Source organism: Xenopus laevis, chromosome 1L, assembly GCF_017654675.1.
Source record: "Xenopus laevis strain J_2021 chromosome 1L, Xenopus_laevis_v10.1, whole genome shotgun sequence".
Lineage (NCBI taxonomy): Eukaryota > Metazoa > Chordata > Amphibia > Anura > Pipidae > Xenopus > Xenopus laevis.
The window spans coordinates 191,032,779-191,048,919 of NC_054371.1; the positions used below are offsets into that span (position 1 = coordinate 191,032,779).

Sequence of the window (16,141 nt, forward strand, 5' to 3'; positions counted from 1 at the left end):
AATTTTTAACTTACTATTTTTCTGGTCTGATCAGTAAGAATTCTATTGCTTCATTATACATTTTACACAGGGACTAAGTTTTACCTGCAACTTACTTGCTGCTTTCAAGGTTAAAGCTCCCAAACATGGTTGCCTATAGTCTTGAATGGCTACTATTAAACCTTACCTTTCATTTTTGCCTTACCTTACCTTTTCAATTTTATTGGTGTTTGCCTTCTTCGTTATCTACTCCTCAGCTTGCCTACATTGAAATTTGGTGACCCTAGGTATCCCAATGAAAGTTAATGAAAGTGGAGGAAAGTTAGTTACAAATTAAAATTTGGGTTTTTGGGCGGAAGGCATATTTGTATTTTGTATTTCGTGCTTTCCTTGCATTTGAACATTCAAAGAAAAAATCTGTTTGGTTATTCACTATGTTTGAAACAGGTTAAAATAAAACCTACAGTATGTAGGTATTCAGAGAATAATAAACTATTGGATATGCTGTAAGGAGAACCAAACACCTCCACAAAAAAAAAACCCCATTCACTGTCCTCCATCTTCCCCCCTCCACGGAGAATACGGCCTTGCCTATAGACACAGAGTAGCACAGCATAATTCAGAGGCACCATTGTCTTCGGAGAAGTTTGCCAACATGGAGCTTGCTGGCCCATGCACAGTTGAAGATATCAGGACACTTTTCCTTGTAATAGATTTGAGAGGGAGCAATGGAGGACATTAGATGAGGGGTTTTGTCTGTTGCGGATTTAGTTCTCCTTTAAGTAGTCAAACATTTACAATATATCACTGCATTTAAATAACACCCCCATAATGGTTTCTTTGGCTGTGAAGACTCTGCTATTGACATGAATGTACTTGACCTTGATGTTTTAATACACATTCTTATAATAAATTGGTGTGAGATAATGCAATTGAACAAGAAAGAGTGGGGCTCATTCATCAACACTAGGTAAATGTGCCCATTGGCAGTTACCTATAGCAACCAATCAGTGATTAGCTTTTTAGAGTAGAACAATGAATGCAGCAATCTGATTGGTTACCATGGGTTGCTGACCATGGGCAGATTTGGCCAGTGTTGATAAATGACCCCCAGTGTTTTTTTCCTGAGTGGGGATTTGATTTGTCTCTTTCAGAAAAATGAATCAGCTCCTTCACTGCTAATATATCTTGCTTATTTAGGTAGAAATGAACCATACCAAAGCCTTATAAGATCAGTGGAGTAACAACCCGCCAATTAACTTTTGTCTTGCTTTTCTTATTCCATTGCAGAGAAGGGGAACTCACTCTGAGTCGACTGATGGTAAATAATTCAGACAAACTCCTTCGAAAGGAAGGTTCAGCGCTTTTTCACCACTCTGGAACAGGCTGGCAAATCAATTCTTCCCTGGCTTTGGAGATAAGGTAACTTGTCTTGATGTAAAAAACACAAAGTAGTTATCTTGTTTTCAATCAACATGTGACTCATGCCATGTGTTTTATAGCAGACTTCCTTTTCTAAGCCAGTCTTACAGTGCAAACCCCCCTCAGTTCGTCACAGGAAAAGCACCATAATCTGCACTTCCTCTCTCAGTTTCTGCTTGGTTCTTTTTGCACAACTGACACTTCCTTATCTGTATGCAAGAGATTTGGTTACTTTATCTTCCAAGAAAAAAAAAACCCAACGTCTTTCAATTGTTTTAAAGGAACAGTAACACCAAAAACTGTAAAAAAGTGTTTTAAAATAACGACAATATAATGTAGGGTTGGCTTGCACTGGTAAAACTGGTGTGTTTGCTTCAGAAACTCTACAATAATTTATATAAACAAGCTGCTGTGTTTGCATGGGGGCAGCCATTCAAAACGGAAAAAGGAGAAAAGGCACAGGGTACACAGCAGATAACAGATAAGCTCTGTAGTATACAATTGGATTCTTCAGAATGTATCTGTTATCTACTGTGTATCCTGTGCTTGAATGGCTGCCCCCATTGCTAGACAGCAGCTTGTTTATATGAACTATAGTAGTGTTTTTGAAGCAAACACACCAGTTTTGCCAGTGCAGCACAAAAGTACATGATATTGTCATTCTTTTTAAACACTTTCATTTTTTGGTGTTACTGTTCCTTAAAGTTACTACACCAGGACAAATCACTTTTGGTCTCACAGTTGGCCTCTCTGTTTACATATTTATGTTTTTTAAGATTCATATTTAAATTTTCCTTTTTCACCCTCTCATGGAGTATAATTGTTCTCTATAGTATATTTCTCTTATGGCTCTAACACACCGGCGGTTTTTCCTGCGCTCCCATGCATTGCATTCGCAGGAGTAGACACACTCAATTATTGTGAAGGGGACTGTACTCTCACAGACGCATGTATGTGCCAAATGCAGGTGAAATGCAACATGCTGCGTCCCACCTGCATTTGTCGGTTACATGAGTCTGTGTGAGTACAGCCCCCTTCACAATAATTGAGTGCATCTACTCCTGCTCTCCACTGAACTGAAAAAAATCGCAATGCAGGGGAGCGCAGGAAAAAAAACGCCCGTCTGTAAGAGCCCTTAAAGTGATACTGACATGTTCCTATAACATCACCATTAAATCATCTTCCTGAGTTGTTTCAGTCACGCTGGGCTGGGAGCAGCACAATCCCTCCACAGGCTGGAGTCCTGTTTTCATTTGTAATTAGCCTATCGAGGTATCGTGCCGCCCATAGTCCAGTGTGACTGAAACAACTCAGGAAGATGATTTAATGGTGTCGGAGGGTCACCTTTACTAAGTATCATTTTAACAACAGCAGTTTCAGACCATACTGAGCATGATCCCTGAGCTTGACTGATGTCAGCTGTTACAATTATTAAATTAGGTAATACCTTTCCTCTGATGCTGCTGAAAAATATATTAACTAATGTATTAACTGAGCGTTGGCAGTCTGGCTTAATGAAGTGCTATTGGGAAACACCAGAGATAGGAAAATAAAATAGTTTAATTTTAAAAATAAATGAAGTTTTAAAAATAAATACAATTTCAAAAAATAAAATGTGATTCACAAAAAGTTATTAAATCTGGTGTATAATCTGAAAACAAAAAAGCATTTAGAAGGTGAAACTATATCACTTGCTAAGTATAATCTACATGATTGTAAGATGCAGTGCCAAGCCAAGACACCGTAGGCAACCCAGCCGGCCACCTTGCCCAGCTGGCGCTAATTCGTCCTCATTATACAAATGAAGGAGCATGATGTGAATGAACAAGTGAAACACAAATAAGCACATGGAAAAGCACTTTCATTAGGGGCCCAGGGTCCCAGCTTTGCACCCTGGACATGTGTCTCTTCGGCATACCTCTAGTAGTGGCCCTGTACAATGAGAACACGTGAAGAAGAATATATAAGAATATATAGCCAAAAAGAGAAGTTTCTTTATCTTCAGCTAGAAGCAGATTATTTATTAGTTCCAGAAAGTAAAGTTTTGTATTGTAGGAGTGTGTCATTGTTAGAAAATTCATTGCCAAATTCATGTAATGGTTTGGTCAAGCTCCACAGTTGGTTTACCCTCAGACCATATTGTTGGGCCCCCCAGATGGAATGTTGCTGGCCAGCACAGGGTTCCAGGACTTGATTGGTAAATTGGGGTTGGGGTGGGCTGGGACGATTGGGTTAGGGGTAGGCTGGTCCACTGACATTGGAGGTTTAGCTGGGCCAGTTGGGGTTGAGGGTGGACTGGGTCAGATTTATATGCTGGTTTGAATGCTTATTCGTGACTTATGTGCTGGAATGTAATGCTTATACATACTTCCCTGGGACAGCACATCCGTAGACCTGTCCAATCTGCCTAAGGCCAGCCCTGATTGTATTCACTTTCCTTGTGCCTGTAGATAGAAATGCTGGTAGACAGAAACACTAGCAAAAAATTCACCTGCCCCTTTGTAGCATTTTAATATATATCATAATATTTAGGTGCACATATACAACGACAATAAATCATATTATATGAACTTTGTCCTGCACACCTAGTATCCATTATTTCCCACTTCAAGTTAGTTCTCTACTCTCTTACTACTCTCTTCCCTAGAACTTCTCTCGTACTCAGAACAATTACCTTCCCTAGATCTACTCTATTAACAATGGAGTGGAATTAGCAGCCTATGTTTCCTAAAGTGCCACAAGTATCCGTGGTTCTAGATCTACCAGGCCAGTGAACAAAGACTGAAACATCTTGGGGCATATTTATCAAATAGTAAAACGAGAGGTTGCCACAGTCCATGGAATAAGTGATGCTCAATATGTCCCCTAATATTACTGGACTACAAATACCATCATGCTTTGGCCCGCTACTTGCTGATTAAAGTACAGCTGGCTGCAATTGCATGTAGAACAAAATGGACATAAACAAGGAAGTTTAACACTCAGACAGGACTGCTAAAGGAAGTGGTGGCAGATGCACTATAGCTTATCAAAACAATGATTAGATTTTTCAACACAGGAAATGTATATATCTCAGCAATTTGTTCCATCTGAACATCAATAAGAGATGAAGAAAAAAAACTGTAGCTTGTTTTTTGATGTATCATTTTGCAGTTATAAATTGTATTATTGATATATAAAAAGTTGATTCTCTCACACTGTGTCTCATATATATGCAAGAGTGTGTTTTCCCGCTTTCTAGTATAGATGGAATCATTAATTGTCTGGGGCGATAAATAAATGGTTAATTTACCATTGCCACAGGTTCAAGTGAACAAGCTGTTAGCAGGGCAGAATGGCATCAAGCACTTGGCAGTTGCAAGGTGCAAAAGAGGAGCACTGCCAGATCAAGCTGGTTGGGTGCCCTAGGTAACCTGACCTGCCATCTTATCACCATGACCCCCTTCCCAAGTACTGTGCCACTGGTGGTTGGAGTGATGGGTGCAGGACTGGAGGGGCAGAACTAGGCGTAGAAAGGAAGAAGAGGTACTTGTCTAGTGCCCCATCTCCCCACTGTCACGCCCTAGGCACATGCTTCTATTACCCAGGGTCCTCAGGTGGCAGCAGCCCCAGAAAGGAGCTGCTGCTGCTAACCTCTCGTTCCAGTCCTGGAGAGGAGCAGGCACAGGGAGTCTGAACAGCTGAAAATGATATGTAAACTAGGGTTAGGGTTGCCACCCAGAAGCTGTCTAGTTAAAGAAGCCTGTCAAGATTCCAGCTTTGTAAAACCAGACAAAAAGCTGCCCAACCATGACTGCGTGACATCACAGACCTGCCCCCAACATCATAGCCTTGCTGCTTAACATCACTTACCTGCCATCTGATGTCATAAACCTGCCCCAACATTGTTGTCCCCCACCCTTAGTCCAAGATGTATCCCCAGCAAAGGTTGGCAAGTCCAGCTAGAGGGGGAAATTGTGCCTACCACCCAATTATATGAATTATTTAGCATTACATCTAGACCAATATGTGGCCCTTCATTCCCTATCCTAGGAAAGTGCTGCTCCTCAGGCTGTAACCCCTGGGCACTTTATTCTGTTTTGATACAATATCACATGTTAATAAAACATCCGTCATGCCAATATTTGTACACCAAATACAAGTTTCCAATATGACATATTTTTATTAAAACAAAACAATTGGTACAATAAATGATATCTGCTGGTAATAGCAGGTTTATGTATTAAATAATAGTTATAAAAATAAAACTGTGTGCTATTTGGAGGCAAATGAAAAAGTCATGTGGCAAACTCAGCTGTTTCCTTTTTCTGAACACAATACAATAACCTTGTTTGTAAGAATAGAAGCAATTACTGATAACTGGATTTCTTAACGTGTCAGGGAATATAAAAATAAACATAGACTGCATTGCATATGTTCTATCACATTCTTCTTACATAATAATGCATCAGTTATAGGAAGAGAATGGGTAAGTTACCATTCATTTAACCCACTCCTGATTTAAAGTGTTAATATCTGACCTGCTAGAAGTGATCATTATTATTATTATACATTATTTTTATTTAGTGCCGACAGTATAGAGGTTATACATCAGTCTCTGCCTCAGCGAAGCTTACAGGTGATCATAGATGGGCAGATCCAAGCTGGTGGTATTAGGCCCATTAGATGGATTTTGGCAGCTTGTGTGCCTGTGTATTGAGCCCTCCACCAGATCTACACAACCAATATCTAGGCAAAAATCAGCCTGATGTCGATTGGACAGTTTTTTATTTATGTAGGATAGAAGACCACGTTGGCTCCTTGATACACTCCTTGCTCCTGTGACTAGTGATGAGTAAATCTGTCCAATTTCGCTTTGCGAAAAATTTGTGAAAAGGTGAAAAATTCGCAAAATGCTTTGAAGTCAATAGACAATTTTTTTCCTCACTCCAAATGCATTAAAGGGGAACTCCTGCTTCCAAACCAAAATTTGATAAAGAGGCCCACATAACACCCCTAATATACCCATCACTGTTACCTGTTTCTTTAAAAAGTATGAATAAATGCCATTTTCTATGCTGAAATCCAGCTGTTTAACAGTTCTTCTCTTTCTGCATCATTTGAAATCCTGGCAGGGAAGGAGGGACTAAACACTGATGTAACAAATGGTAACAACACAGCTTACAGGCAGCATGCAGAAACTACATAACCCACAATGCACTGCACTATGATGTTTCTTTCCTTACTGAAATCACGTGTGCAGGGAATTGTGGGGTTTGGAGGATGCAGGCTGAGGACAAATGGCTGTTGATACAAAGTAACAGTAGTCAGTCAGCTCAGCAAAGTAGTCAGAAAGCTCAGCAGAAGAGCAGGGGGCTAGGCTTAGGGAACTGTCAGAAACCATTAAAAATCATGAAAAGTCTGCAAATTGTTTAATTGATATATATTTCAAAGTTGCTTAAAATGATGTTTCCTTTTCAAGCTTAAGTTATGTTTTTGTGGAGTTCCACTTAAAAGCCAATGGGCATTTTTTCTTGCAGTGACTTTTTTATCTTAAATGCATGAAAGTCAACGGGCATTTTCTCTCAAGTTATTTCTCACTCAAAATGCATTACAGTCAATAGGTGTTTTTTCTCAAATTATTTTTCACTCAAAATGCATTACAGTCAATGGGTGGTTATTTTTGCAGACTTTTTTGCCTCTGCAACTTTTTTGTCTCGGCAACTTGTTTGTCTTGGTGACTTTTTTGTCACGGCAAAGCCACACCTGGCGAAGAAATTTGCTCATCACTACCTATGACTCATAGGGGCAGATTTACTAAAGGGTGAAGTGGCTAATGCTAGCGACATTGCGCCAGAAATCCCATCCCCAGGGACATCACCAATTTACTAACAGGTGTAGGCGACAATTCGCTAGCGAACCGGACCATCGGTAGCATTCATTCACACTCTATCGCCAGGAGACTTTTCCCTCTTGCGAACGGTCGTTACTCTGCAAATTCAGTAAAGTGAGAATTTTATTGAACGTTACTTTTGCCAGAGTTGACTTCACCACCTCAGACCAGGCGAAGTGCTAAAATGAAGCTAGAGCTTCCTCAATCTTATGCCAGTGACATCATAGTCTGTCTGCTGGAAATGCATTAAAGTTGTAACAACGCTGGCGACATTTCCTTTTTTTAAGCAGGATTGCCTGCAAAAGTCATGTTTATTAAACTTTTTTGGGTTAACATTTTTCCTCAGACATTTGAGGGGCATGGAACATGGGTGGACTCATGTGTCAGGCATTAGAGGATCTCTTTTGTCTTTATTCAGGTTCCTGGAACATTTGTAATAAAAAGTGGCCACTTGGCATTTGCACCAACATCTCTAATAAAGACGTCCATACAACTTTAATGTACCCACCCTATTCAAATTGACCAAAGCGTAAGAGGTCTAACGAAGTTTTGCTAGGCACCCAGGTCACAACTTTAGTGAATTAGCGTAGTGGTAACGAATTTTCGTCTGGCGAAGTGTGAGTGAAGCGGACGATTCCCCATAGTTCTGTCATTGTAAGCTTATGTTTGGCCCTAGGAACGAATGATTGGAATAACCATTTTAGGTGGGCATATTGGGGCTTATATTGTATGGCCAGCTTAACGTTCCTATCACATTCACACAGAGTACAGTCAGTTTTATCAGGAGTATGATGCAAACTAATGAAAACATGGTTGTGTGCACCTGCTTTTTGGACTTTCTACCTTGCCCTTCACGGTATAAATGACCCCTATGGTCTTTTCTTTAAGGAAATGCATCAGTAATCCCCTCTGCTTATTTTTTTCTGGATGCTGTAGTCAATATAGTATCTCTTAACTGTATTAAAATCTGCTTCTTAATTCAGAAAGGATATCCTCCGGTTCTTGGACGCAGAAAGGGACGTGTCTGTAGTGAAAAGCAGTTTCAAGCCTGGAGATGTAATTCATTATGTCCTGGACAGACGTCGCACTCTAAATATTTCGCAGAACTTACACAGTCTTTTGCCTGAAGTCTCTCCAATGAAAAGCCGTCGGTTTAGGACATGTGCAGTCGTGGGAAATTCTGGAATCCTCCTCAGCAGCGGATGTGGCAAAGAGATTGACAGCCATGACTTTGTAATAAGGTAAGCTGTCATCTGCTGTTGGAGATTACTACTGCACATGGATCATGTGGGTTTATCAGTCTCATATGCTCAAAGCTGTTATATCACATTGAAGAACCATACGGCTATGTGGAGAATCACACTGATGTATTTGGCAGTATTGATTGCAACAATGCTGCTATAAAAGCTTCTCTATTGCCTTTTAAAGAATTTAGTTGTTTCTTATTGTATTGCTTCAGTGCAGCGATTTAGCATGTGTTGAGATTTTGACGTTTTAGGGGGAAATTTAATAAAATTCTCAAAGAGCAAAAATTTGTGAATAAAAATGTGCCTGTCGCAATGTAATATTTTTCGTTAGGCTCTTATTGCATTGCAAGTATTAATTGCACATTGCAAATCTTTACCTGACTGCCCTGGAGTTTTGTTCATTATTTTGTCGCAAAAAACAGTTTTGCGGTTGCTAAATTTTATTACATACACTGCGAACATTCGCATAACCAGATTGGTTGCAAACTTTGCAAGGAAGTTGTTATGGTCTTAATCAGTCAAATATGGCGCAAACATGGTCGCTAAAGTTCACAAGCGTCTTTGCGAATGTTTTTTTGCACTAACAAAGCATATTACATTCCCCTTTAGTGTTTGTTAGTCTTGGGAAATCAGAATAATGGTAACCGATATCTGATTATTTTCAGTGGATTACTAGGATGGGATACTATGTCTCAGTTACTAAATAGCCCCAAATGTTTTTGTGGCCCGAGCATATAGAAAAGATCCACAGTATACAAATATTATATAGCTAAAATCTGAAGGGCTAAATATTTAATCATTGTTTAATACAGGGGCCACTGTAGGATTTAATGCTGGAAGTCACGTTGTCATGCAATGCTGTGGGTCACTCTGTGCTATTTAATGCTGGAAGTGAGGGTACCATTTAATGTTAGGAATCATTGTACCATTTAATGCTCAGGGTCATTGTACCAATTAATACTGGGAGTCACAATGCCATTTAATGCTGTAGCTCACTGGGACTCTTCATTGCTTACCATACAATTTAATGATCATCGTGGTTTAGGTCTGGGTATCTGTAAAATATGATACTCTGCTATTTACTGATCACTGTATCATTTAATGCTGGTATTTACCATGTACTTTTATTGCTGGGCCTTTGTACCATTTAATGCTGGGAATCACTGTGTCATTTAATGCTGGGAATCACTGTGTCATTAATGCTGGGAATCATAGGACTGGGGAGGTTAAAGAATACTTGGGAAAATACTGGCAAATACTACAGTAGAAATGAGGGAAAGTTTGTATTTTAGCAGGACAGTTATCCAAATACAAGACCAAAGTTGGAAAAAAAGGTTAACATGAACCCAGTGAAAGGCCTTAAAATAAATGTTATTATACAAGTTACTTGTATAAATCTGCCTTGGAGACTGGACCATAATCACACCTAGCCAGCATGCATAGCTGATACCTATGATCTTTGAGACTGAATACATATGCAAATAACATTTTACATTTACTGTTTTTTCTTTTTTAAAAAATAGCACTTAAAATTTTTTTTCAGTGTTTTAGTGCTTTGAAATAAAATTTCCAGAAACTATCCAGTAACTAAATATAGATATTTGGTAGCTGTGTAATAATTGTTGATACTTTTGCGAATTCATTATACCCCGAGGATGTAAAAGTCCGAATCAGAAAATCCAGCATCTCAGACCTGTTGAGGTTGTATTTAAGTCAATGGGAGAAGTCCCAATGATTTTTTGATGCGCGCTGGTGGGTTTCAAGCAATACCCCAAAGATTTCTGAGTTTTCGGGAAAAAAGCATACAAAATCTGAGTTTTCTGTGGAAAATCTGTAAAAAATCGTAAAATTCAGATTTTTCCCACAAACCACATTTTCGGGAAAATGTAATAAATAAGCGGAAAAACCCCATGCGGATGTAATCGGAGTATTTAACAGAACATGTTGAAATAAATTCAGACTTACCCCCTAAATGAGGAGTTTTGACCAAAAATACAACTCGAAAACTCACATTTTTGTGGAAAACACAACTAAACCTTAATAAATCTCAAAGACCCATATATCAAAGGTAGAATTTTAGTGGTATTTGAGATTTTTGAAACAACGATTAAACTCACTTTCTCAAAAATTATGCAAGTTATTAAAATATAAACAGTACAAACAAAAAAAACACTGGACAATGCAATAAAAATTATGAAAACCTCTAAAGGTTATAGTTTTTCGGATATTACTAGCGAAATAAAAATCTGAAAACCTCTAAAATTTCCTAATTGAATTAAAATGGTCCAAAAAGATCAGCACAGCTCCCATTGACTTCTATAGGATCTTGACAGCTTCTACTTTACTACATAATTTTGTATTAGAGGTCTTCAGGGTTTTTACACTTAACAAATATTGAATTTTTAACATTTTGGATAAATATAGGAAAATTGTGAAATAATAGAAAACAAAAATAAATCCGAATGTTAGTAAATCAGTCCCTTAGTTCATTTTTAGCAAGAAATAGGTATTACATATATCTTATGTTGTACTTTGCTTAAGTTCATCTGCTGTATATGTCAGTTGCTAGAATTTGCAAGGAACATCTTTTTCTGAAGAGCTTCACTATATGAAATAGGAAGGTAACAGATGTTACTTCTAAGCAGAGAATATTTTAAAGTAATGGGACTCAAGGTGTGGACACTTGGGTGGGCCAGATATTACATTAACCAGCTCATATGCTTTGCCAATAAAAAATCCTATATGGCATTGAGTGTTGTAGTCCCACAGTGTTGAGGTAAGCAGTAATAAATATTGCCTTGACTGATGCAGTTTCCTCACTTTTATTCTTGCAAGAGGAATATAAAAGTGTTGGTTGGAATTGTAAGCTTGGACAATGCTTCTAAAGAGTCTCTCCACTCTATCCATAATTGTCTTTTCTCTGAAGGAAGTGGGGAGTTATAGTCATACGATTCCATTGTCCATTCTCCATTATTAAATGGTTACTTATCCTTGACTCTTAAATGGTTTCTGCAGCTACAAACCCTAGAGGGTGATACAAACAATTCACTGTATACATGACACCTCTGCAAGTAAAAGGTCTTTATTCCCTGTTAACTTGAAATGTGAAATATGACAGATTTCAAGGCCCGATTTAGATTCAATTTGAGGAGAAAAAATGTTTCTCCTAATTTAGTTCCAGTGTTTCCCTGCAGACATCAATAGAGTTTTCATGCAATAAACAGTGAGATAAGTTTTTCTGAATTGAATTGCATCTAAAATTGAATCTTGTCCATGACTTTTCATGGGATAACCCTTTTTCTCACTGAATTGAATCTGGCCCTTTGGTATTTATATATGGAGCCCTGGATTATCCACTTTACTTGGAGGTTATTTAGTAGGATTGACACCACACTCTGTGCCTAGGAATACATGGCATTGTAATTCACTCTAAACATTGGCAACTTGGAGCTCCATTAGCTGGTCATTTAACTCCCTGAGCCACTAATAGGGAAAAATCATCAAGTCTTTTCATTCATTCTCAATTGTTTCAGGTGTGCTGTAACACTACACAAGTCTTTCTCATATGATTCTCAGGTCATTTTTAGGGTACTTGTAAGGATTGACCAACAGGAGCCAATGTGCTGTGCAACTTTTACTTTTAATGAGGAAAAAATATGCACAGACCTCAGCAGAGGGATATAACAAGGCAGCAAAAACAAGTCCATGTTCAGGCCAATGGTCAAGGGCAGGTGGCAGACAGATTGTATCAGACAGAGTACATTCAGAGTCGATAAACAAGCCAGGGTCAAAACTGGTAGTTCAAATATCAGAGGGAACAGGGACCAGATAGCCAGGACAATATTACCGAAACAGGTTCAGAAACAGGAGCAGGAACAAGAATAGGAACCAGATCATCAAAACACGAGGCTTGGATTCCAGCAAGGGGGTATCTGGGAATCAGGCTTAAATAGCCCTCAAACAAGCAATAGCCTGCAGCTGGATAGAGGGCATCGACTAGGAAAAACTGATACAAAGGCAGCAAAACACAAGGCATTCTGTCAGAGCCAGGTTGTCACTACACTGCCTCCGGTGGTTTAAGCAGGAGGAGCAGTGCCTGGAATGCAACAGGTCCCTGATTTGAAACCAGGTGCCTGACAGTACTTTATATTGGTGGCTCTGATTTTCCATCCTTGTTCTGCAGATTCATCAAAGTCTCCGATTACATATTGGAATTAGGGTCTCCAAGTTCGATAGCTCTCTGGACCATCATCACATTTCTGTACCCCTAAGTGGCATTCTCTCGATAGGCAAATAATTTTGCAAGGTCTGACACTGCTTAGCTGCTGTATTGGGAAGGTGATGGGTCATCATTTATTAAATAACTCTTGATCCAACTATCATCAAATCCCATCAAATCCTCTTTTCCTGGGAGAAGTTCCTATTGCTAAGTAGTTTGGACACCTTGATAGTTTATGTCCTGAAAGGTTGTCACAAATGTCATTATACTGACCAGACTGCTCTTGAGCTTGATTACTACCTTGTGGTCGTAGAACTTTTGTATGTGATGGATTCTATAGATAGAATTATATATATATATATATTATAGAATTGTAGCTTGTGCAAGACAGTTTTACCAACTTGTAAAATCAATTACTGATGTTATTACCTCCATGAAGTTCTCAGTTTAAGACATTTTTAGGGCCACAAATAAAGTTCTCACAAGGAACGAAATGACTTGTGCTCTAAGAGGCTTAAATGTTGAATCTTTAAAAACCTCCTGGTCATATGCCTGCTGCATTTTTATCTTATTAATGTCATTTTAAGGCTGCTGCCAGCAGGAAAAAAAAAATTTCTTAAATATACTGTATAAATTTTAAATGAAATAAATATACGATAAAATACATAAATGGCTGCATTTGTATATACCTGTTTTAATAAATATGAACATTTTTGCTATCGTATCAGACTGTTCTGTAGGATCTTAAGATGTAGCTGCTTGTATAGAATCAGGTTAAAACCAGTGCCATTTGCAAATTGCTTTGTATTGTTGTGGGTTTCATATTGTTTCCCTCTCTATTTGTCTAAATTGCTGTTAAACTATATCTGCCTTTGATTACAAAGAACTTGTTTAAAGAAGAAATGAGCAGCACAGGCCATAGGGTTACATACAAGACTTCTCTGCAGGACAGCTCAGTGGTATAGATACCAACTCATGCAGTAACTTAATGATCCAGTGTAGGGGCCTATGCAGGGCCGGCCTTAGGCCAATTGGGCCCCGCACCTCTGGGGGGCCCCGCACCACAGGGCAGCACAGATAATATTTCCCTCAGCACATGATGCTGCCTGGCCTGCCCCCAACTTTGAGAGTCCAGCCCATCCCCAAATCCATAGGTCTAGCCTGCCCCCAACTCTCATAGGCCCAGCTTTCCTCCAACCTTGCTAGGCCCTGCCTGCCCCCAATCCAACCAAGCCTGCTCCCAAGCTGAATCGGCCCAGCCCCAAACTAATTGGCCCAGTCCACTCTCCTATTTCCTCCCTCTCTCTCTTACCCTGTGTGCCCCTATTATGTTACCTTGTCTGCCCCTTTCCTTTCTATTTTGTGCCTGTATGCCCTTATTTTCCTAAATACTTGGTGTATCAGTAGCCAGCAACACTTTGTCTAGGGGCCCCGCCAACATGGTCCCAATTGGGCCCCACATGTGATAGGACCAGCCCTGGGCCTATGTGAAGGACGTGCACATCCGCCACTGAACACATGCAACCATTGACTCTTAAAAAGAAAATATAACCTTTCTATAAGAAGTGGCTGATTTCTCAAATTTTATAGGTATAGATTATAGTAGATGAATTTAAGTATTTGCATCGGTTGATATTAAAGAATAGGTACTTGTTCTGCCTGAACAAAACAATATCTTGGACTAACTCAAATCAAACTTTGACCCTGTTGTCCACAGTAAGATCATAAATGTTTGGATTTACCAACCAAAAACCTTTGAATTAGGTATTTCACTGGAATGGCAGAATCTTAAATCTTATATAGCAACTTTACAAAGGCAAAATGTAATCAAATGTAAAAGAGCATAAAGGGCATGCTTCCATAATGTAAAACATAATGTGAAACAGTTAACAATATCTTTATGTAAAGAGAAATGTACTGTGGGAATATTATTTTGGTAATGGCAGACAAGCAGGTTTCTTATGCAGTCTCTTATGAAAGAAAAAAAAAATTGGACTTGATTCCACTTAAAAACACAGAAACATTTCTTCTTCACAAGATAACACAAATATATAACAGTCTCACAAGTGAGATTGTCTTCCTGACTACCACAGGGCATTTCCCACACACTGGGCCACCACAAAGTTAACACCCTGTCACTCAGAGTTCACCATTAGAGAAGCAACATCAGCAAAGCCACAAAGCCTGGTTCCTTCTTCACTGATAGCACTTTTCCCTAACACTGCATTTCTCCAGGGAGAGTCTTCTCTCACACAGGCGCTCTCTCTTTCTCAAAGTCTTATCCAGTAAATAAGAATAAATAAGAGTCTAAAACATGTGGAATGAGAGTTGTGTACTGGTTAATCTATAATGTCAGAAAGGTTTATTTGCAGCTAAAGAAACAAGGTCAGGAAAAATGTATGTGGTTCTTAAGATAAGCCACGTAAGTTTATCTGGTGATGTTAGGATGACTGTTAGGATTCACAGACAGGAGCTAAGGTGCTGGGTAACTTAAAGGTATTTATTAAACAAAAAACAATCACAGACCTTTGCAGAGCGATATAAGACAGCAAAAAACACAAGTCCAGAATCAGGCTGAAATTCGAGGGTAAGCGGCAGACAAAACAGAATGAGGTACAGGCAAAAAAATTAAGACGGGCAGAGTTCATGCAAAGTCAAATATCAGGCTGAGGTCAAAACCGGGAAGTCCAAAAAAAGAGCAAGGAGGGATACTAGGGAACAGGAACAAGGCAGGGACAAAACAAGTTTACCAGGATATATTCAGGAAAACAGGATTCAGGAACACGACAGGAAATCAGGATCACTAGGCTTGGAGTAGCAGTTGAGCTAATAATCCAGCCCAGGGTGTTGGGGAAACAGGCTTAAATCCTCAAATTCATAAATGCCCTCAGCTGGATCGGGGGGGGGGTGTATGCAGTAAGGCTGGCCTGGAGTCAGCAAAGCAACAGGTATCTTAGAGCCAGGCCACCACCACACTGCCTCCTGTGGCTTAAGCAGGAGGAGCAGTGCCTGGAACACAACAGGTCCCTGGTTCAAAACCAGGGAGTTCCTCACAGGTAATGGCAAATGAACATAATTAAATAATGTTTTCCTCTGGACAGTGTAACTGTAACAATTCTGTAGCTAGGATTCTGGTAATATAAAACTACATAATAGTGTCTTTTAAAGAGGCCAAATATTTGTTTCCGACAATGCCACTGTTCAGTTATGCTCACAAATAAGTTGCCACTTTGTACAACACAAGAAACCTTCTCCGCCAGAATGTGTCCCATTAGTCAAGAGCTGAGATACACAACTGCATACATACAATTACAATGCATGGTGTTAATGCATGAGAAAATAATGATAATGAATGGAACTGTATAAGTAGACAGTTTGTGCCAAAAAACGTTGTAGCAGAAG

At 39.2% G+C, this 16,141-nt stretch overlaps 1 protein-coding gene across 1 annotated transcript in view; it reads left to right on the forward strand.

Moving 5' to 3' along the window:
• Positions 1-16,141, forward strand: part of st8sia4.L (ST8 alpha-N-acetyl-neuraminide alpha-2,8-sialyltransferase 4 L homeolog) — a 72,123-nt gene that overhangs the window by 10,744 nt on the left and 45,238 nt on the right. The window contains exons 2-3 of the mRNA XM_018264470.2: positions 1,270-1,401; positions 8,257-8,514. Of these exons, the coding sequence (XP_018119959.1) occupies positions 1,270-1,401; positions 8,257-8,514 (390 nt within the window). The remainder of the gene's footprint in view (positions 1-1,269; positions 1,402-8,256; positions 8,515-16,141) is intronic.